Here is a 23,066-nt window from a genome sequence, read left to right as displayed (position 1 = left end):
AACACATTACCACGTTTACAGGTGTTTTTTTTCTGCTGCCAGGAGAAAGGCTTTTGGCTGAGTTGGCCGACGTGTCCAATGTGCATGAGGCCGTTATTTTCTCTGGTTCTTGGAGAGACCTTCCTAGAAGATAAACTGCTCACTAAATATGCTCAGTAAAAAGAAATTGATTTAAAAAAAAAAAAAATGATACAAATAACTTTTTAAATCCCCTCCCTCCCCCCTTTTATTTATTTATTTTTTTCTTTACTGTTGACAAGGTGCACATCTACTATGGATTCAGTATTTTCATTCCCTCTTAGGATTAACAAAGACGCAGTCAGGGGTGCTTTTGTACTTTTTTTAAATAATTATTAAACCTTAAAAAAAAAAAAAAAAAAAGTATGTGTGTGTTTTATTTATATATATATATATATATATATATATATATATATATAATACTCTGTAATTACTATATGTATAATATATATTTGTTTATTTTATTTGTTTCCTTTATTTTATTTGTTGATTTCTTCATTTTTTTACTATTGCAATGTTTAGTGCCGGTGTTCCGTGAGAATTACCTACCCGTGAGAAAAACCTACCCCTCGTCACTTCCGGTTCACGGCACTGTATGGAATGCAGCGCTTATATTAAAACAGCGGGGCTGCAATACGAATCATCTCCGCTCGTGTGGCTGTCACTTCCCTGATCTCGGCAACTAAATATAAAAGCGGCGGCGGGTGTATGTAAACATAAATCACGGAGACGCCAGCCGCTTTTATATTTACTTGCCGAGATCAGGGAAGTGACAGGCACACGAGCGGAGATGATTCGTATTGCAGCCCCGCTGTTTTATTTAACCGCCGCGTGGGTAGGTTTTTTCAACGGTACACTGTGCTATTTCTATACTAGTGCGCATGCGCACTAGTCTGCTCCTCTGTTGTCCCTTTAGGTATCCGGCCCTGTGAGCATGCGCACTGCTGCGCTGCTCAGCTGTTCCTGGCCAGAAGTGACGGGGGGTAGGTAATTCTCACGGGGTAGGTAATTCTCACGGAACACCGGTGTTGTAAAATTTTGTCGGACCCGTGAAAAAATCGGACCTCGTCACTTCCGGTGATAGAGCATCACAAAACAGCGAATGGGAGTCGTCCGTGCGCATGCGCAGAAGACATTTTTCGAGGTTTGGCAAAATTATAACAGAGAGCGGACAGCTGATTGAGAGGAGGCGGGGCTGAGGTGCGACAGAGGACGGAGGACACATATGCAGAGCTGGTGGAGGAGGCGGGATGGAGGAGCGGCCGTGTAATATATGCAGGACTTTAGCGACTCCTTCTGTTTTATTATCTTTAGTAATTATCGTATTATTTATCCTTAGGATTTCATTACATTTAGTATTTCTTATTTTGTATTATATAAATAGTCAATGTAATGAAATCCTAAGGATGAATAATACGATAATTACTAAAGATAATAAAACAGAAGGAGTCGCTAAAGTCCTGCATTTATTACACGGCCGCGCCGCCGTCCCGCCTCCTCTATTCAGCTCTGCAGATGACGCGGCGGTGTCTTCCGTCCCACCTCAGCCCCGCCTCCTCTCATTCAGCTGCCCGCTATGTGTTATAAGTTTACCAAACCAAGATAATGTCTCATGCGCATGCGCACTTGAGACTCCTATAACCGGAAGTGACGAGGTCCGATTTTTTTTCACGGGTCCGAGAAAATTTTAGAACACCGGTTCACATTTGTGTGATGCGGGAACGCTGCAAATATGCAGCGTGTTCCCGCATCGCATCCGCAACCCTGGCAGTTCACACTGCCATATGCAATTCAAAGTTAACGACCCCCCCAGATCAGATCGCATATCGCAGTGCGATCTGAAAGTTCGCACAGAATCGGATCGCACTGGTGTGAACCACCATGCGATCCGATTCCGTTGCGTACCAAAAAAAGGGTCCTGTGCGTGTTATAGTGCGATTGCGGTGTGAATTCAGCCATACAAACTGTATGGCTGAATTTGCACCGCACAGACATTGCATGTCATTTTAGGAGCAGTGCGCTCCGAATTATATGCGATCTCTGTGATCGCACAAATTTGAACCGGCACTGAATCTACACATGTGAGTGATGAGGTCCCCAGTATGGGTGCGATGTCCCCATGTATTCAGGAAGCTGGGATTCTTCTCATGAACATGTTTATTCTTTTAGGTTTGAAGCTCTTTTTTTTTTTTATTTTTTTTTTTTTTTTTTAGGAATGTGTGGAGTTGAAGAGCTGGCCTGTGATTGGACATGGCCAGTGAGCTGACTTGTGGGTGTAAACCCCCCTCCCCCCCTTGGTGTGAGGTTACAGCTGGTCAGCCGGTCATCACTAGGCTGTTACCATAAGAATGACACAGATCTATAGGGAACAAAGGTCCTAGGGGTTACTCCAGTTCAGGCAGACAGTTTCTATTGCAGATATTGCTTACGTGCTGTCTATATATTTACCAACACCAATTATCTGACTGCAAACTGAACAAAGATCACATTTAAATAATATAATGTATGTATATCTGCACAGAAAAGGTGGCAGTGCTGTATTAATGAAAACAAAGTCTGGGAATACTGATAATATGTAATAATTGTTAGTTTATAATATATCTGACTGTATGTGTGCCATACGGACATAAATCCAATCTAAGGGCTCATTGGCACCATGTCTCTTGAGCTGCATTGATCCGCATGGAACAACCCATGGATACATAGAAAACAATTGTTCCATCTGCCCTATTCACTCCATCCAGTTGTTGGGCTCTGCATTTTGGCGCAGTGCCCTCACCACCTGTCACTGCAGATGAATGAAGTTTCATTTTGTGACACTTCAATAAAGTTACGGTTTGTGGTGGATCACTTTTCAGAAGGCAGTTGATGGGTGATCAGTAGGCGATATGTTAACTCCTGTTTTATCCCTTGAAAGATCGCAGCATCATGCTGCAATTACATGCATTGCATGTAATTACGGCACAGCCCCGTCCACTGAAATTGGTAACATTTGTTAGTGGTGCTGCCCGCCAAACACAACATGTGGTGTCAGTTTTGCCACTAAACACAGCATCATGGCTATGGTATATGTACAACCCCCTCTGGCTGCCAAGTTTGCTTAAGGTGGGCAGCCAGTGGAGTGGAAAAACCATGGCTCAACTGCATATTTTTACTACCTTTTTACAGCTGCATGTGTAAATGAGGAGATATTGTAAAACTGCAGTACAGGTAAAAGAAAAAAGTTACAATGTATCATACTGCATGGTGTGTGAGTGGGGCTGGTTTAAATGAGCCCTAAGGCTGCATTCACATGTCAGCGTATGATCGCGGGCAGAACCGCCGCGGTTCCGCCCGCGATTCGGAGATTTATTGCAAATCGCGGGACGCCTAGCGTTGCCCGTTGATTTGCAATAGCCCCCCAAACGCCGAGCGATGTTGCCGCGATTTACGCCCGCCGAATCGCGGCAACATCGCGCAAACAAAATCGCGGGACGCAATACGCTCCAAAGAAGCTCTTGTACTTTTTTGGAGCGTATTGCGTCCCGCGATTTTGTTTGCGCGATGTTGCCGCGATTCGGCGGGTGTAAATCGCGGCAACATCGCTCGGCGTTTGGGGGGCTATTGCAAATCAACGGGCAACGCTAGGCGTCCCGCGATTTGCAATAAATCTCCGAATCGCTGGCGGAACCGCGGCGGTTCTGCCCGCGATTATACGCTGACATGTGAATGCAGCCTTAGTTTTAGAAGATGTACAGTAGCTAGATGCCATTCTACTTGAAACAATGTAGTAATTTTTGATACAACATGGTAACATGTTTATATTTTCAAATGTCATTAGTTATGAGGCGACTTCAGACCAGCGGTGTTTTACCTCCCATGGTATAGGGAGTCTCCATTATTATCACAGATATCAGAATATTTAATATACTGTATAAGGCTAAAGAAGGCTCTCAGACTGTGGACATCCTTGAGGCTCGGTTCACACCTGTGTGGGTGATTGCCGCTGTGGGACTGTACCACACAGAAGAACGTTCTGCTGCTCAGGAGATACGTGGGGGTGCCCATAATGCCACCCCTATGCACTGGAAACCCCCGATGGCAACTGCACTGCATTGTGGTTTCCATGCCGGCAGCACTTTAAAAAATGGAGCAGAGCTCGTTTTCTTGTTTTCAGGAGGCACAGCAGCCTATTTAAATTTAATTGGCTGCCATGGCCATGCAAAACGCAGCCTCGAGAGCCGCACAAGTGTGAACCTAGCCTTAGGAGATGGTCAGAGAATATGGGTGTGCTTCTACTATGGTTGAAACCTTTTTTTTTTTTTTTTGGGTCTCTAAACACAGCTCTGTATAATGGGCCATACACACTATAATATTTTCTGAAGACTTTTTTTCCTTTAGATTTACCAAAACCAGATAATATGAGGTCAAACCTAAACACTTTCAATTTGTATGATAATGCAATCAGGCAGGCCCATGTACTACATAGAAAAGGTAAATCTGAAGGAAAAAGTCTTCAGAAAATCTTATAGTGTGTATGGCGCTTTAGGCTCCATTCACACCTGAGCATATCATTTTTCCAGGCATTTTTTACAGGTGTTTGGAGGCAGGCATTGACTTGGTGATCGACCGATATCGTTTTTTTTTATTGCCGATACCGATATTTTGATCATCGCATATTGGTATTGGCCGATATCTGCCGATATTTTCGAACATTTAAAATTATTTTTTTTTTTTATTTATTTTATTTTTTTACACAGATACTCTTGTGGAGGGATCTGGGGGTCTAAAAGACCCCAAATCCCTCCTCTGCACTTAAAAGCCACCAAACGCCAAGTTTGGCTGTTTTGAATGCTGTCATTTTTTTGAATTTGGCGCCGAATACCCGGAAATGATGTCGTGACATCACTTCCAGGTTTTTACATGGAGACCCGATCAGAGCCGAATACGGCTTTGATCGGGTCTTCTATTCGGCGGCCATGCAGGTAGGATGCCCGGGTCCCACCGGAAGCCGCCGGGGGGGGGGGGGTGGGAGAGCTTCAGGCAACAAAATGCTCATGTGTGAACAGGGGTCATTGAAATGAATGAGATTTTGCTTGTTGGGTGTTTTGAGACTTCAGATATGAGCGGTTTACAAGCTGAAAAACACTCAGGTGGGAATAGGGCCTTAGCAAATGCATCCATACACCCTGTGGGGTGGTCTATTCATAGAGAGCAGTGTTTAGGTGTATAAAAAAAAAAATGCCTCAAACCTCCATTCAGAGAAAAGCATGCTGGTGTAATTACACATATGTGCGCATAAGTACACGAAATTTTGGCCTAATGGCTAGAACAAATTCATGTTCTAGCCAATAGAATAAAATGATGCACCTAATACGCATAAATGCACATAAACGTGTGTAGTTGCACACCAGATTTGGCATTTTATATGCTAGATTTTTCTGCCAGCTCTTGGTGGAAAGATAAAGCTTAATGGGCATATTTTCATATGCCTGGGCGCAGGAGGCTTAATAGGAGGCTCCTGCAACAGTCTTCAAACTGTGGCCTGTGGGACGGATTCAGCCTTCTGCCTGCCTTTATCTGTCTATTCCTCCCACTGATACGCAGCACTATTTTCCCCACTGACACAATAGATGGGGTGCTATTCCTCTCGCTGACCCCAACAATGGGGGCGTTCTTCCTCTCACTGACCCCAACAATGGGGGTGTTCTTCCTCTCACTGACCCCAATAATAGGGCATTTTTCCTCTCACTGACCCCAACAATGGGGGCGTTCTTCCTCTCGCTGACCCCAACAATGGGGGCGTTCTTCCTCTCGCTGACCCCAACAATGGGGGCGTTCTTCCTCTCACTGACCCCAATAATGGGGGCATTCTTCCTCTCACTGACCCCAACAATGGGGGCATTCTTCCTCTCGCTGACCCCAACAATGGGGGCGTTCTTCCTCTCGCTGACCCCAACAATGGGGGCGTTCTTCCTCTCGCTGACCCCAACAATGGGGGCGTTCTTCCTCTCGCTGACCCCAACAATGGGGGCGTTCTTCCTCTCGCTGACCCCAACAATGGGGGCGTTCTTCCTCTCGCTGACCCCAACAATGGGGGCGTTCTTCCTCTCGCTGACCCCAACAATGGGGGCGTTCTTCCTCTCGCTGACCCCAATAATAGGGCATTTTTCCTCTCGCTGACCCCAACAATGGGGGCGTTCTTCCTCTCGCTGACCCCAACAATGGTGGCGTTTTTCCTCTCACTGACCCCAACAATGGTGGCGTTTTTCCTCTCACTGACCCCAACAATGGGGGCGTTTTTCCTCTCACTGACCCCAACAATGGGGGCGTTCTTCCTCTCACTGACCCCAACAATGGGGTGTTCTTCCTCTCACTGACACCAATGATATTGTGATATTCTTCCTATTGACACCAATAATGGGGCACCACTTCTCCCACTAATAAATAACATTTATGGGGCACTATTTCTCCTTCTATTGACCACAGGCGCTATGTCATTTTTGTTTTTCCCACTGACCACCAAGCCTGAAGCAGGGGCGTAACTACAGGGGTTGCAGGGGTTGCAATTGCAACCGGGCCCCATGCTCTAGGGGGCCTGTGTGGCTCCCCTGTACATCTGGATAGGATAGGATAGAATGACACAATAGAGAACCAGGAAGGGGTCAGTAAATATGTAATTTACCAGCTCCTTCCTTTTCTGAATGGACAGAGTCATAGTCAGTGACATTGTAAAATAAATAAATAAATAAAATGATAAAAAAAATTATAATTCCAAAAAATAAAAACTACTGACACCAGTGGATGAACTAGCAGGATCACAAAGGTCACACTTGCAGCCGGGCCCTGACATTCCACCACCGAGAGGAGGCCCCAAGATGGCAGGAAGGGGGCCCACTGCAGAACTTGTGAAAGGGTCCCGCAGCAAGAGTAAAGGGCCCCAGGATCAGTGGAAAGAGCCCCAGGCTTGAAGGGAAGGCCCCCAGCCAGGGGTCCGGGGGGCCCTTCATGGTTTCTTGCACCGGGGCCCTGAAGGTTCTAGTTACGCCTTTGGCCTGAAGCATTGTTTAATGGCCCCCTCAAGGTAATTTGGCCCTTTGTTTAGAAAGTTTGGTTTGCAGAGTCTTTTCTTCTCCTGGAGTTCATTGACCTAAATGGCAGCTGAAGTCCTTCGGGTTGTGGAGAAGCTGTTAGGAGTAGTGTTGTATACTTTGCCCTCAGATAATAGGCCGCTATAACACTGGTAATGATAATGCAGTTGCTTGTTTGGTTTCTCTAGAGGTTTCCAAATGTGAACTTCGTAACTCAGGCCATCCTCCATTTGTCCTGGTCAAGTGAGGACATCCACGTTCCCGCAGTCGCTGTAAATGTGGAGTGAGAGGAGGATGGTGACCTGACATGAGGTGATAGGAAGCCATGACATTTGGCTGTACACACTTACATAGACTGTATGGTTCAGTACTGCAGAATGACGTTATAGAAACATGAGGAGAGGTAGAAAAAAAATCTTTCATGCTGAACTGCTTGCAATTTGTTTCAAAACCATGAGGCTGGTGAAATACAAATTAGCTGATGTTTTGAACCAGCCAGTCAGAATAATTCATGACATCTCAGTGCTGATCTCCTGCAGCCTTTTCAGCCACTTCCTGTCTATGCACTTGCTACAGTGTTGGTTGCATGCCATTGCTCAGCTCCGGGCTCCTGATGGTGACAACAGTGGAGCATATCTGCACAATGTGTGTTGGCACGGTCGCATGTAGTGTGTACCAGTAACACATCTTACAGGGTGACAACATAGGAACATAATTAGGACCTGTTCACACCGATTTTTTTTTTTTTTTTTTTTTTTTTTCACACATAAATTATGCTTCATGTAAAATTCCCAATGTTTTCCTGCCCCTGAGGTGGTGCTGCTGGGCTGTGCAACATTCCACAGAAAAACGGTATGCCCCTATACTTGTGTAAACAGCCGCAACTTGTAAAAATACGTTGCACACATATGTGCGGGTAAACACTGAAGCAGAAACAGAAGCATCAGCGTTTAGGCTCCGTTTCCACTACCGCGGCTACGAAGTCGTGCTACTTCTAGCGCGACTTCGTAGTGAAAGTTGTTTGTGGCTTTCAGTGCGACTTGTCCCTAATTATAGAGGGAAGTCGGCCTAAAAGTAGTGCACAAACTACTTTTGAAGTTGCCGCAACTCAAGTCGCGGCAGTGAAAACGGGCCGAATTGAAATCAATGGCTTTTGACTTGCTGTGCGACTTGACATGTGTCAAGTAGCAATAGTGGAAACGAAGCCTTACACTGGTACAGGGGTGCACAGATATGTGGCCGGCTGTGCACCCCCCCCCCCCCCCCCATCCTGACCACGATACATTGGAAGGTCAGAAAACCATGTGTGTGTGTTTTGCACAGAGCAGCCCCGATCCTCTTCTGGGGTGCCCTGCTGGTGCTCCAGGACCCTTCTCTTCTTCATCTGGTGCCCCCACTGGTGCCACCCATGCGGGCTCGCTTCCGAGTCCCACTGCTTCGTCCATTGACACAGACCGCAGGACTCGGCCCAGTGTGACTGGATTTGATTGACAGCAGCACGATCAGCTCACAGATCCCCTTCTGATTGCAGCAGAGTGGGCAGATGATGGGTCAGTTTCTGCAGGATGGACATGGACAGAGCTTCTGTACAGAAGTAGTACACCCAACTACCCTCTGATCATATGCAGAACAGAAGCACATAGATCCCCTTCCATTTTTTTTTTTTTTAGCAGCCTGGATTGAACCTGGAGGTAAGTAGGTATAAACAGACACGTCCGTTTACACCTGCCTGTCCATAGGGGTGAGTGGACCTTACAATCAGGTCCACCTGAATAACTGACAGGGACCTGATCGGCAACACCGTGTGAAGGGGGGTTATACATGAACTGTGTGTGTGTGTGTGTGTGTGTGTGTGTGTGATTTCAAATATGCAAAAGAAATGCAAAACCTACAAGAGGTGTAAAAGGGAAAGGGCTATTTCCAGGCCAATGCACTCAGGTTAGGCAACAACCCCAGTGCTGTCCCAGTGTCAGGCTCTGATTGGCTGGATTGTGTGAGCTGACTGTTCTCGCTCTGTCTGCTCTGCTCAGGTTTCCCCTGGTAAGCTTACCTTAGGTCATGATCTTGAGCCTATTAAGCAGTTGGGATTCCTCAGCAGTTCAGGGCTATCTTACTTTTGTTCTATTTCCGTGTACATTCAGGGCTGTGAGCACTGATAGTTTTGAGAATTTGCACTGATATTCTTCTGAGAAATGAATTTCATGTGACTCCCCAAGGACAAACCACATCAAGTAAAAGTAGTTGCGGTCTAGAATTCAAAGTTCGGTAGCTTGTTAAAGAGATAATTCTGTCATTGTTGATATGGACTTTATCTATATTGTTCTATAATCTGGAGGAAAAACAGTACTGTGTAACCACTATGCTGAAATAACCAGGCTCCTGCTGCTGTCAGTCAAATTCTATGAAGAGTGAGCAGGGGGCATGGCTGTGCCACATTGTGTGTCAATGGAAACACACAACCCAGCTCAGGAGTATCCCTACATGTCTGCCCCATAACACATGGCTTTCTGAGGGGGCACATGCAAAAGGGGGGCAGACAGTGCTGCTGCTAAAGAGGAAGCCAGGGACCGCTCTGTGCATTACCATTGCAGAGAGCAGGTAAGTATACCATCCCTTTTTTCTTTAATTTCAATTAATTAAAAAATAAGCCTTTAACCACTTCAATACAGGGCACTTTCTCCCCCTTCCTGCCCAGGCCAATTTTTAGCTTTAAGTGCTGTTGCATTTTGAATGACAATTGCGTGGTCATGCAACAGTATACCTAAACCAAATTTATGTCATTTTTTCCCCACAAATAGAGCTTTCTTTTGGTGGTATTTAATCACCGCAAGTTTTTTTCTTTTTTGCTACACAAATAGAAAAGTTTTTTTTTTTTTTCCGGCACTGATGGGCACAAGCTTGAATGTGTCCCTGATTGGGTTTCCTCACTGCCCTATGAGAAGCCTCTCACAGAGCCAGTGGGGAGATTCCCTCCTCAGCAGACACACCTGGAAGCCATGAAGCCCTGCTCAAAAAGAAATCATGGCCCTGCTGTTAGGCAGGCAAGGCCCACTATACATTTACCTAGCACCTACCTGTAGGGTGCTACACATTATATTTAAAACCCATATTCCTGTTTTACATAGTGTACATGGGTGCTCAACCTGTGGCCCTCCAGCTGTTGTGGAACTACAAGTCTCATGAGGCATTGCAAGCTGCTGACAGTTACAAACATGACTCCCAAAGGCGGAGGCATGATAGGACTTGTAGTTTCACAACAGCTGGAGGGCCACAGGTTGAGCACTGATACCTGAAACTAGCAAAGCACAGGTTCACCACAGGTGATCTGTACACCCCGCAATTGCTGGTCCTCCAGCTAGGTAGATGTGTGTGTTTGCATTTCTTTTGTATTTTTGGCAAGAGGTGGAAAAAGGGAAAGGTCCATTTCCAGGCCAAGGAACTGTCCATTTAGACAACAATCCCAGTGCTGTCAGTGCCTAGGCTCTGATTGGCTGAATTGTGTGAGCTGACCACACTCAGGTCTGGTCTGATTATGTTTCTCCTGGAAAACTTGTCTGGGGTCATAAACCTGAGCAACCTTTTGACGAATTACAATTCCTCCACAGTTCAGGGCTATCTTTATTTATTTTGTTTTTCCTTATACATCAGGGCTAGAGAGATTAGATATTCTTCAGAGAAACTAGTTAATGTATCTCCTAAGACTCTCAAAGGACAAACCATATAGAGTAAAAGTAGTTCTAGAAATCAAAGTTTGGTAGCTTATCAGAGGTAAATTGGTTGCTTGTATCTGCTTTATCTGTATTGTAAAAATCTGGAGGCGAAACCGCATATAATCCTTATCCTAGTATATAATAACCAGGCAAAAGGTGCAGTTATTATAGTCTGGTAATATGTTCTGTTTTTAAGAGTGTGTGTATGTTTTTTAAAAAAATAAAATATTTTTTATATTGATAAATTACATATACTGACTTGCTGCTGAAACCTACCGCTTGGCGTCCCAATCTTATCTGAGTGTTTTTAAGTTGATTTGGTTCTACCTTCCTTATTACTTTGTATTCTGTTTTTTAGGTGCTTGTTTTTCGATCTTCCACAGCACCTGATGCACAGCGACGAGAGCCCATACCATGTGGTGTGATACTCTTTTGGATCTCTACTAATTGTGACATACTGCACTGGGAAATCCAGAGGGGCTCCAGTTTGCATGCTCATGGTTTGACTTGTGGAGATGCTACACATTTCAGCCCTGCCTGGTGCCAGCTTGGGGGACCATTGTGGCGCTATTCCACTGCATGGAACCGAACGCTTCGGCTCGCTTTTGCGCTTTTCCACTGCATGGTACGGTGTTAGAATGGTACGGTACAGCGGTGCTTTTCCACTACAAGGAACCAAACGGTACGGCTCGCTTAAACAGTACCACCTCGGTTGTTGTTCCAAGAGGGCCGTACCGGTACCATATCCCACAATCCTTTGCATTCAGCCTTGACTGTTTGTCACTACTAGCCACTGATTGGTCAGAGAATCGTTGTTATCCCACCCACTTTACTTTAGTAGAAAAGCAAACCGTACCGAACCGTACCATGCAGTGAAAAACCAAACCGAGCCAAGCAGGGCCGAGTGGAGCCGAGCCGGTACTTGCAGTTGAAAAGTGCCATAAGTGTACCCTCGCCCAGCGGGCCTTGTGTTTTTGATGCCTGCATTTGCTCAGGCGGGCTCCCCAATCTCCTCTTTTTCATGCTTCTGTCATATAGATTGAGGTAGGGCCTATACCATTATTTTTGGTTGATAATGCTGGTGTGCACTTATGATTGTCTGCTGTATACTACCTTCTCTGCACTATTCTGTATGATGGTGTTTCTTCCCATGCATATGTATGGAAAATGTTTCTTTAAAAAAATAAATAAATAAATAAATGTTATGGTTAGATTACATACACTTTAGGTGTGCCTATGGCAGAATTCTGTCTGAACTGTATGTGCTTGTATGTCTGGATTTTGGCATGCACACTCCTAGAAAAATGCCAGTTATCAGAAAAAACAAATTCCACAATATGGATAACGATCATTTACTTGCATACTTAGACTTGATTGACTGTAAGAGCCCAGCCAGACTGTAAGAGCCCAACCAGCCACCGGAAAGTATGACAATTTCATGGTCACATTGTTCTGCATTGGCCAAATCCCTTCATTAATTATAAACAGGCTCTGTCTGTCCTTACACAAAAGATCATTCTCTCCAAGACTGAAGCATGTCCACTCAAGGTCATCATTCTTTCATGATTATTTTTACCACATTAGATGGCAAAGTTGTGCTGGATGATTAATGATGCATTTTCATGAATGTTCTGAGAATGTTTTGCATGCCAAGAGTAACAAAAAAATTCTAATAGAAGCAGAAGTAAAATTAGTCTCTTGGTCCAAATTCCTGCTTCAAAAAAGGGCACAAGGTTTGGGTTTAGTCATAGTTGCCAACATTTGAAAAAAATTTCCAGGGACACTTTTGCAGCACAGCTATCAATTACTTACCACACCTACCTCCATGAAGCTCCGCCCACTCCATATAACTAATCTCCACCTACTTATCAGATTATAGGGTCTACTCGATAACGAGAGAATTACAGGAAATTGAAAAGGGAATTTTAAACTTGAGGCCAAAGTAGCAGAGTTGGAATAATTCTCCCATTCAGCTGCACTACTTCTGCCTAAAGTTTAAAATTCTCATTACAATTCTCTGAAATTCTAAAGTGTGAAATGTGCTCAGGTGTGACCATACAAAAAATGTAATATGTAACTACAAATAAAGTGCAAAGTGTAAATAAGTACATTGCCGGGACAGGCTTCTATTTGCCGGGACTGTCCTGGCAAAAACGGGACAGTTGGCAAGTATGGGTTTAGTGAGCAATCCACTTATAACTTGGACACCGGTTACCAAAAAAAAAAATCACTGATTTCTAAATGCATGTAGTAAACACATGTAATGCTATAGTATAACGGAATCAATTAGTCTAACGAAATAAATGTGAGCAAATCTGTCCAGCAAAAGTAAGAATGGCAGAGGTTAGGACAAATTCTATGAACTATGATCTGTTGCATCAATGGTGTTTTAAAAATTACAATTACACATTTGTATTCATTGTACTTTTTCCCAATGTCCTGGTGTAGAAAAATTTTCCCTCTAACTTGCCTTTCTGTTTTGGTTCCTGGATTATTCTGAGATGATGCAGGCAATTTAAACTTGCGATCCAAATCACCAGAAATGTACTCTGAAGGGTGTTCAGCTCGTGTAGCAAGGAGGATGTCAACCTTTATTGTGTCTGGACGTCATGGCTTCAGTGATTTTTTTTTTTTTTTTAACATTGACCTGATTTTATTCTGTCTTCTGATACAAAATGGATGCCTCTTCATATGTATAGATGGCTACCTTTTTAAGAGAACATGTGCTTTTGCTGCATGGGTAGGGCAGAATAGCATGGTTACCTTATTGTCTTTCACCCTTAGTGGCTCAGGTCAGATTTCCAGTTGGAGACCACAGGGATTATTTTCTCCTAACCCCCATGTAACCACATTTAGTTAATCAGCACATGCTTTGTCACCTACATACACCGAAGCACTGGGTATTTTATCACTGCTCAAAACTGAACAGAGTGCTAGGGCAGTGAAGGCAAAGTAGGTATGCAAGGCTGGAGAACAAGGCTTAAAAGCCCAATTCCAGCTTGGGTCAAGTTAAAAAAAAAAAAAAGGGATCCAACAACAGCTTGCCTTGTAATCTTACACTGTTCTCCGCATTCTAATCCTTTCACACTAATCCAGCACAACCCCTCTACTGGATTGAATAATGCTTGGCAGCCCCCACCCCCCCACACACTTTAGTCACTTTGGAAGACATTTTGGAAATGGGTACGTAAATAGATTTTTTTTTTTTTCACGGGTGCATCAATGGTGGGTAAATAGCACACAGGGAAAGGGTGCTGAGCTGGTGACCCTGGAGTTGAGGTGTGTTGCTTTCCCTGCTTCCCTCTGAGAATGCAGTTCAGTATTACCTTTTTAGATTTATTAAACTATTAATTTGCTTCCTCATAAGTAAATAGGCTGTAATGTCCCAAAGAATGGGCTCCTTCTGCAGAGGTTATATTTGGCATAACAATACATCAGAGGCTCTAAGGCTGCTCTCCATGCTTTCTCCTTGCAGCTCAATGCTGTTCAGATGTAATGGAGGTTGCCAAGGAAGCCAGAAAGAGAAACCTGGGCCCGCTGCACCCTTCTTTTAATCTGGTCAAGATCCTAAAGGACGGACTCTACAGAAACCTCCCTGAAAATGCACATGAGCTGGCATCGGGCAAACTGTGTATATCCCTCACCCGGGTCTCCGATGGAGAGAACGTCTTGGTGTCTGAGTTCAGCTCAAAGGAGGAGCTTATTCAGGTAAGATGCACATACGTGGTGTACAGTACTGAATGACACAAGATGGCTTCACTGATGTACAGGCTTTATAAACCGAGCACCAGCAGGATGGTGAACAGGAAATCTGCTGTGTGTTGTAGAAAAGATCTCCTTTAATAAGCATAGAGATGTCTGCTCTCTTGAAATGTCTGCTTTTTTTTAATGTTTGTTCCAAAAATGTAGCCTTTATAACGTTGGCAAAAAGATCTTACACTATATGCCTGGTCAAGTCAAGGGTTAAATACCCTTGGAAGCTCACTACCTTTTTAGATGGCAGATGCCTTTTTAGATCTTGGGAAAAGAACGCACTTAAGCTTTATTATAATGAATTCAGAATTATGTATTGATGCAAAAATCCTGTGGTGCAAACAGGAAAGGGAGTATATGCAGCAGTTATACTGAAACCACTCAATCCTTCAGACTAGCCTTTCACCACTCTTTTAGCCCAGAGAAACCCATGCATTTTTCTAGAAGTCTTAAAGTGGTTTTAAAGCCTCAAGGTTCACTTTGTTAAAAAAAAAAAAAAAGCCTCAAGTTTTATACCCTAATGCCTTCTATGCATTAAGGTAAAAAACCTTCTAAGCTACAGGATCCCCTCAGCCCCCCCCCCCCCCCCCCAGTATTCTTTCCTAAGCCCGATCCGATCCAGCACTCATGCATGAGAGCAGTGGTTCTTGCCAATGTCTCCCTCCTCATTGGGCAGATTGATAGCAGCAGGAGTCGTTGGCTCCTGTCAATCGACTCCAGTGACAAGACAGCGGGGGTGGGGCCAAGTTCCGAAGTTTGTGTCAATAGACGCAGCAGCAGGGCTTGGGGGCTAGCACACATGAGTGCCCCCATGGGAATCCACAGCTCAAGGAACCATGGGTTCCACAAAACCCTGGTTGGGAATGGCTGCTTCACATAGTATTGGCAAAGAAAAGTGAAAGGTAATTTCGACAATGCTCACACTAGTGTTAAAAGCCTAATTGGTATTTAACCACTTCCAGGCCTTAGACCACATGTGTATATATATATATATATATATATATATATATATGGCCTCAGGTAGAAGTAGCTATACATGGCAGCTGCAGCCATGATCCTGGTATTGATCTTTACAACCGGCAATGGCCTTTCAGCTCGGATCCCTTTTTAAAAGGCTTAGAAGAGGGCTACTGCTGCCCACTGCTGTTCCTGGGCTCTCCCATGCCATTAGGAAATCCAGGACCGCTGCAAACTGATGGGTGGCCTGTTGACAGAGGAGAAGGAACATCCTTTTCCTTCTCTGATAAGTGAAGCCGGAAATGACAAGGATATTGTTCCTTCCAATTTTGGTTTATCGTTTACTAGACGGTGCCAGCTAGGCAAGCATCAGATCAAACCGATCTTTGATTAGATGCATTTGAGGGCAGAGGATAGATTAGGGGTTTAATAGACCCCAGATCTCTCCATAAAGAGTACCTGACACTGCCCATTCAGCTATTCTAGAAGGTTGTACAGGTAGTTTTGCATAGTAGATTTGGCACTTCCTGGTGTAAATAAGGGAAAGCAGGAAGTCCAAGCAATCTTGCCTTTGTGACTTTAAAAACCGTGTCCAGCCAGTTATCTGACGGGGCCGGCTTAAGGGAGGGGCAGGGGGCGGGGCGCGGAGTTGGGTCCATTCTTTTTCTAATCTTCCTTTATTCTATCGCTTCTTCTTCCCTTTCTTTTCTCGCGTTTCTTTTTTTCTTTACCTTCCTTCTTTGCCTTTTCAGTACTTTTCGCTTAGCATGGGGCTGCCTTGAGAGGGCACGTAGCTATGTACCCTAGTACTTTTTACCTACTCAGGGGAATACGCTTTTGTAGTCTATCTCAAAGGCCTCTGTTGGATTGTTATGCGGGGTAAATACTGTGGGTTTACTGTTTGCCTCTGGGCTTGTTACAGTTTGTTGCAGCACGGGCCTTGCCCCTAAATGATACCAAATGTCGTTGTTCTGATTTATATGTTAAAATTCTCAATAAAAAATTATTGAAAAGAAAAACCGTGTCCAGCATGAGTGATACCCAAGTCAAAAAACCCTTTTTATGTTTTGGTCACTTTTTGTTATTTGGGTGGCTACATGTAAAGACTGCTTCTGCCCATAAGTGGTGGCTTTGCCTTTATAGGGAAAGGAGATGTGAAAATATTTCTGGATAATGTCAGCTATTGGCCTGTTGTATTATACAGCTAATTTTGTTTTCTGTTTTCCAACAGGCTTTAATATGCAGTGCCTTTGTCCCAATTTACTGTGGGATTATTCCTCCTACATTTAGAGGCGTGGTAAGTGTTTGCCGATTGTAGTTTTCTAGGAAAAGAAGGATTAAATACTAAACTGGGTGTTGTAAAACTAAAGAAGGATTATTGGTTATCTGCACTCTTCTTAAATGCTAAACCTATTTGTTATACTCCAAGCTAACAAGGCAAGAAACTATAATGACCCTGGGAATCACACAGCCGTACCTGATCTTTGGACCCTGGTGGTATTCCCAAAAGCAGATGGACTGAAAAAATAACCTAAGTATCTTAGTGTTAGATATAAATAAAGGTGTAGCGCTAATCTGAATATGACAGTCCATATAAAGGAAAGTCCACAATGTGTTTGGAAAGCACTCCACATCAATATGTCACGCAGGTAGTGAAAATCCAGATGCCAAGACCGCCACCAAGGTGAAAAGACACACACTGCCTCTTACCAAATACGATCAGTGCTTCTCCTAGGCAATCAGCATACCTCCATAACTCCCGGAATCAAGGTATCCAGTCGTCCCAGACGACGTCAACCTCTGACGAAACGTGTCGGGAGGGGCCTACGGCGACGCTAGCCCACACAAGGAGACGCGGCCATTTTGTTGGCGGGAATAGGACGCGAATCGCCAGGCAAAGGAGCTTTCACTTAGCGCCAGTACCACCACCGTTTTGTAAGCTGCTTTTTACCTATTTTAAACATTAAATAGCTTGTACATGTTAACGCTATGAGCCATTGTCTGCTTTATTCCATTTGGTTACTGGATACCTTGATTCCGGGAGTTATGGAGGTATGCTGATTGCCTAGGAGAAGCACTGATCGTGTATTCATGGGAACATGCTCGATATGACCTTTGTTATGAGGGTCTATACTATTTGGTAAGAGGCAGTGTGTGTCTTTTCACCTTGGTGGCGGTCTTGGCATCTGGATTTTCACTACCTGCGTGACATATTGATGTGGAGTGCTTTCCAAACACATTGTGGACTTTCCTTTATATGGACTGTCCTATTCAGATTAGCGCTACACCTTTATTTATGTTTTTCTGATCTGGTGTTGCATTTGGATCTGTGTTAGCAGCTTTTCGCCTACTTACTTTTATTGATTCACCTAAGCGCAGCAATCATTTCTATTTTATCTTAGTGTTAGGAAAGATCTATAAATTAACCATTTAAAGTGGAAACAGGAAGTTCTTCTCATCCTCCTATTCCCCCCCCCCCCCCCCCCCTCCCCTCTGTTTCAACTTTCACTTTTCTTACCTAGGTGAACTACAAATCAGCAGTATTTGTATCTGCTGATTTCTAATTTTCTCAAAAATTACCAAAGTTTCTCTTGATCCTCTGATTCCTTTATTGTGCTAATATGCGACTGTGAGTAACTCATCTACCCCATAATAAATATCAGGTTTATCAGGTTTTGCATCTATCTGCAGTTACTTTAGACCAGGGATCCATAGTACGGCCCGCTCCAAGATTGTGGCTGCAGCTAGGGGCCCTTTGGACTCTCACTCCAGTCTTCCGGACAGTCTATAGTCTGGTTCTCATCTACAAATTCCCACCCACCTTCCAGTTCTCCAGCTCAGGTTCCCCAGCTGCACTGTCACTGTACTGTCCTTGGATTGTAGGACTTATAGTGCCCTAATAAGCGGCTTGCCCCAGGGGGGAACCCTATTAAAGGGATACTGAAGTTCTTTCTCTGTTTTGAATTGTGTTTAACTTATTTAAATTGTATTCAACCATTTTTAGAACTGATTTTTAGAACCCCCCCCCCCCCCCTGAAATATTTGTAAAATTCGATTGGAGGCCCCTGCTTTGGACTGTTGAGTAATAACATTTGCAGCATTGCCAGCTTGATAACCTAAAATATATCTAAACCCCCCAAAACAAAATTGTGCTTGTTTTCACCTGTAATATACTCCCTGCCCCTGGATGACTATACTCACTGTATCCATGCAGAGAGCCATGTAGGTTTTTTCTTTTTTTTTTTTGCAAGAAAAGGCAAGATAATTTATTTATGTATGTGTGTGTATGTATGTGTGTGTATATATATATATATATATATATATATATATATATATATATATATATATATATATATATATATATATATATATATATATATATATATATATATATATATATAGGAAAGGAGGCGCAAACACCTAGTGTATTACCCTTAGACACCTTTTAAAACTTTTTATTAAAATGCCAAAAACCTACTCGCAGACACGAAGGGCATAAATCACATTGAATGAGTCCACCACATGTGAAGGTATTCATCCCTGTATTTGGACTGGGATGAATACCTCCACATGTGGTAGACTCATTCAATGCGATTTATGCTCTTCATGTCTGTGAGTAAGGTTTTTGGCATTTTAATAAAAAGTTTTAAAGGTATCCAAGGGTAATGCACTAGGTGTTTGCGCCTCCTTTCTTTCTTTCCTATGCAGTTCCCCGCCTGAGGAGGAGAGCAGCATGCCTATTATTCCCCTTGGATTGAGCGCTTGGGTGATTCAGTTGTTTGGAATAGGGATGATCGAACGGTTCGGGTCGACCATCGGTTCGACCCGAACATTGGGTGTTCGAAATTCAGCCGAATTCCAAACTTTTTGCTGTAAAAGTTCGGAATTCGGTCACCAGAACCACCCAAAATGCAATGGGACAGGAACTGGGCTTTAAAAGCCCATGATTGGGCCAGAAACGTCAGGAACGTCAGTAAAAGCCAATTGAGGGGGCAGGAGTCTGCTAGGAATGTGATTGGAGTGACTACGGGGTCCAGAGGCCAATCAGGAGTGAATAGGCCCCCCCAGTATATAACCTAGCCCCGCCAAACCTCTAGCACTGTAATACAGAGGCTGTGGAAGAGAGTGGAAGCATTTGTGTTTCTCCTGCTGCTTGTAAAGCTCCAGTGTCATTTTGCAATTATCTTCTGCTGTATGGAGCTGTTCTTTTAGTGTGAGGAAAGGGATATGCAGTGTAGTTAGGGTACTATATACCACTATAGTTGGATTCAATAATCTAGTTTTTGTAGGGATACTTTAAGTGTCAGGGTGACTGTACTGTAGTTTAGGGTGACCGAACTCTGCCATGTCAGGGTGACCGGACTCTGCCATGTCAGGGTGACCGTAGTGTAGTTTAGGGTGACCGGACTCTGCCATGTCAGGGTGACCGGACTCTGCCATGTCAGGGTAACCCCACTATGCAGATTCTGGGTTAGGGAGATATATACCCCTATACAGAAGTTCAGATATCATGCCTGCCTGACACAAAAACGCCCAGGTGTGAAGGGAGGGTAACCCCCCATCCCTGCGTTACTGAAATTCTAAGAAAAATAATCTGTTTTTTTTTTCTTTTCTGGTTCTGGACATGCTACAGAGCTGAAACTTCACAGGTACACTTTTTAGACCCCCCAGACACTAAATCTCCTTTTTTTTTTTTTTTTTTTTTTTCAATCATTTTTTCAAAAATTGGCTCTCTATCAAAAACGACAATTTTTAAGAACTTTTTTTTGCCTGATTCATAGTTCCTGGGGCATGGCCCAGAACCCTAGGCACTTTTTAGGGGCATTTATTGGGTTTTAGTGCCGGTTCACACTTATGCGATGCGGGAAGGCTGCGAATTCGCAGCCTGTTCCCGCATCGCACACGCACCCCCGGCAGTTCACACTGCCATATGCGATACGCTGGGGGTGTCAATGTAATCTTAACGACACCCCCAGTTTGATCGCATATCGCAGTGCGATCGTGCAGTTCGCACAGGATCGGATCGCACAAGTGTGAACCGCTGTGCGATCCGATCCTGATGCGGCTGCAAAAATGCCTCCTGTGCGTGTTTGCTGCGGGTGCGATGCGAATTTAGCCATACAAACTGTATGGCTAAACTCGCACCGCACAGCCGATCACATGTAATGTCGGAGCAGTGCGCTCCGATATTACATGCGAACCCGGAACTCGCACAAGTGTGAACCGGCACTTAGGGCTTTAAAATGGTGTTTTTTGATTTACGATGTTTGGGTCCCATTGATTTCAATGGGGTTCTGGAATCCAAACTTTCGGGAAATTCGGGTGTTCGGGTCGAACCGAACTTTTCAAAAGTTCGATCATCTCTAATTTGGAATATAAATATATATATATATATAATTTTATACTAAATGTATTTATTTACTTCTGCCTAATTAAATATGGGTGGTGCTTGCAGTGAGGACTCAATGAAGCACTAGTGGCATTAGAGGTACATGTGCTCTCATTATTTAACTTTAACTTTACATTTTTTTTTTTCATTGCAGCGTTATGTAGATGGCGGCATTAGCAACAACTTACCTGAATATGAACTGAAGAACACCATCACAATCTCGCCTTTCTCAGGGGAGTCCGATATCTGCCCCAGAGATAACTCCACTAACTTCCATGAGCTCAGAGTCACCAACACCAGCATCCAGTTCAGCCTGGGGAACCTCTACCGGCTAACACGAGCCCTCTTTCCACCAGAGCCCAAAGTAAGTGACCTCGCTTTCTGTCTTGTCTTGCTTAACAAGAATATCACTTTTTGTCCATTCTTGTCAAAGTGACAGGTTCTCTTAACAGAACACCCCTACACCCAAGTGATGCTCCCTCACTTTTTATGTTCATCTTGCAGAGCTCCCAGAAATGCCTGATACTTCAGGTATGAGGGATCAGGCGACCTTCTCCCCTTACATTCAGGATGCAGTACTTGGGTCTGAATGGACAATAACTAGGCTCAAATACTATCACGTGGGTTGGGAGGAGGTCATTAATCCTGTGTAAGTGTAAGCTCTGGCACTGCATTTACTCAAGTACTGGACTCATAGCGAAGCAGCAGGTAAGCACAGAAAAGAGTGTGTGGTAGTGGCGACTTGTTAAAAAGCTCACCCACGTTCTGTCTCCCGGTGTACTAAACTCAGGGTCATATGGACACTGGGGTCTCATTTCCTAAACATGGAGGCGAATGTTACTAGCAGCAACCAGTGTGTGTGTGTGTGTGTGTGCGTGGGGGGGGGGGGGGGTTCTTGCACTCAAAAGACAGCAGAAGCTTACTGCCTGCCTTAGTCCACACCTTAACTTGCTCTGGTTGCCATTGTTTAGTATTCATGTGACTGCCAATACAATGGTAGTACATTTCCCTCACAGGCATCTTTTTGTCCATCATGTTTCATGGTCCTTATGTTGTTTCCGCAGGTTCTGGGAGAGATGTGTCAGCAGGGATACAATGACGCCCTTAGATTCCTAAAAGACAACAGTATGTTTTTGGTTTTATTTTTTGTAATCTACCAATATGCATTCTAATTTCTCTTAAAACATTTCTATTCTTGTAATATCTCACCTTTTTTGGTAATGATTTGGTTGCCGCACTTCTGTAGGAGTCTACTGCTGACTAGAAGTCTTCTTTTCATGCTTCGATTTTAAAGGGAAAATACATTGAGGAGAATTTTATCTATCTAAACTGGAGCAGTCAGTTTCTGGGGCAGCCATACATGTGCATGACAACCAATCAGCTTCTAGCTTTTACTTTCAAGGCTTAACTGAAGAAGCTGATTAGTTGATATAAACAGCAGCTCCAACTTCTGTCTGCTCCAGTTTTCATAGTCCTCCCAATGTCTATTCAGTGTGATTATGCTGCCCTGGGATGGGAGGAGCCATATAGCAAATTGCAGCCCTACAAAGTAGGAAGAAGAGTCTGCATATATAATACAGTAAATGCACTAAGCAGCATTGACTACCTTAATATACACGATAACCAACTGTACAAAGAAATAAGGATTGTAAAACTAGAACATGCATCAATAGATCCATTTATTTAAAAAAAAAAAAAAAAACCTGCTTATATCTGCTTGAAATACCAGGAATTGGCAATATTATCAAAAGCGCTGCAGGAGTACATAGTTTTCAGAGAAATATAAAAAGGGCCAAACCACCCCCTGATCCCATCAATACTTACAACTACAGCAAGATGAGATCCTCTGGTATATTGTAGGCAAGTTTCTGTGCTGCTGTTGGCTGGTAATGCAACAGCACCACCTAGAGGACAAAAAGCATACCCTCTATTAAATAATGAATGTTAATTAATCAAAATGCTTTTATAACTTTCCTTGATTGGTCAGACTTCTAGACTTGTTAACCTATCAGGGCCTTCTACCCTATTTGTGTACAACCACATACAACTGTTGCCTTACGTACAAATAACAGTTTCTATAAGTTATTAAATGGCATCATTCCTCCTCATTTTCTGAAAAAGCTAGAACCAGACTGCTTCCTTTGATCAAATTCCTCGCTTATTTTTCTT

At 43.7% G+C, this 23,066-nt stretch overlaps 1 protein-coding gene across 1 annotated transcript in view; it reads left to right on the top strand.

Annotated features, from left to right (window-relative positions):
• The window catches only part of LOC309554291 (patatin-like phospholipase domain-containing protein 2), a 39,221-nt gene that overhangs the window by 4,161 nt on the left and 11,994 nt on the right, over positions 1 to 23,066 (top strand). The window contains exons 2-5 of the mRNA XM_082255943.1: positions 14,274 to 14,506; positions 16,740 to 16,805; positions 21,052 to 21,261; positions 21,962 to 22,022. Of these exons, the coding sequence (XP_082112069.1) occupies positions 14,274 to 14,506; positions 16,740 to 16,805; positions 21,052 to 21,261; positions 21,962 to 22,022 (570 nt within the window). The remainder of the gene's footprint in view (positions 1 to 14,273; positions 14,507 to 16,739; positions 16,806 to 21,051; positions 21,262 to 21,961; positions 22,023 to 23,066) is intronic.

This window comes from Pelophylax lessonae (assembly GCF_965119305.1).
Source record: "Pelophylax lessonae genome assembly, chromosome: 4".
Classification (NCBI taxonomy): domain Eukaryota; kingdom Metazoa; phylum Chordata; class Amphibia; order Anura; family Ranidae; genus Pelophylax; species Pelophylax lessonae.
Note: the sequence above shows the minus strand (reverse complement) of the source record. Positions and strands in the feature narration are given on the sequence as shown.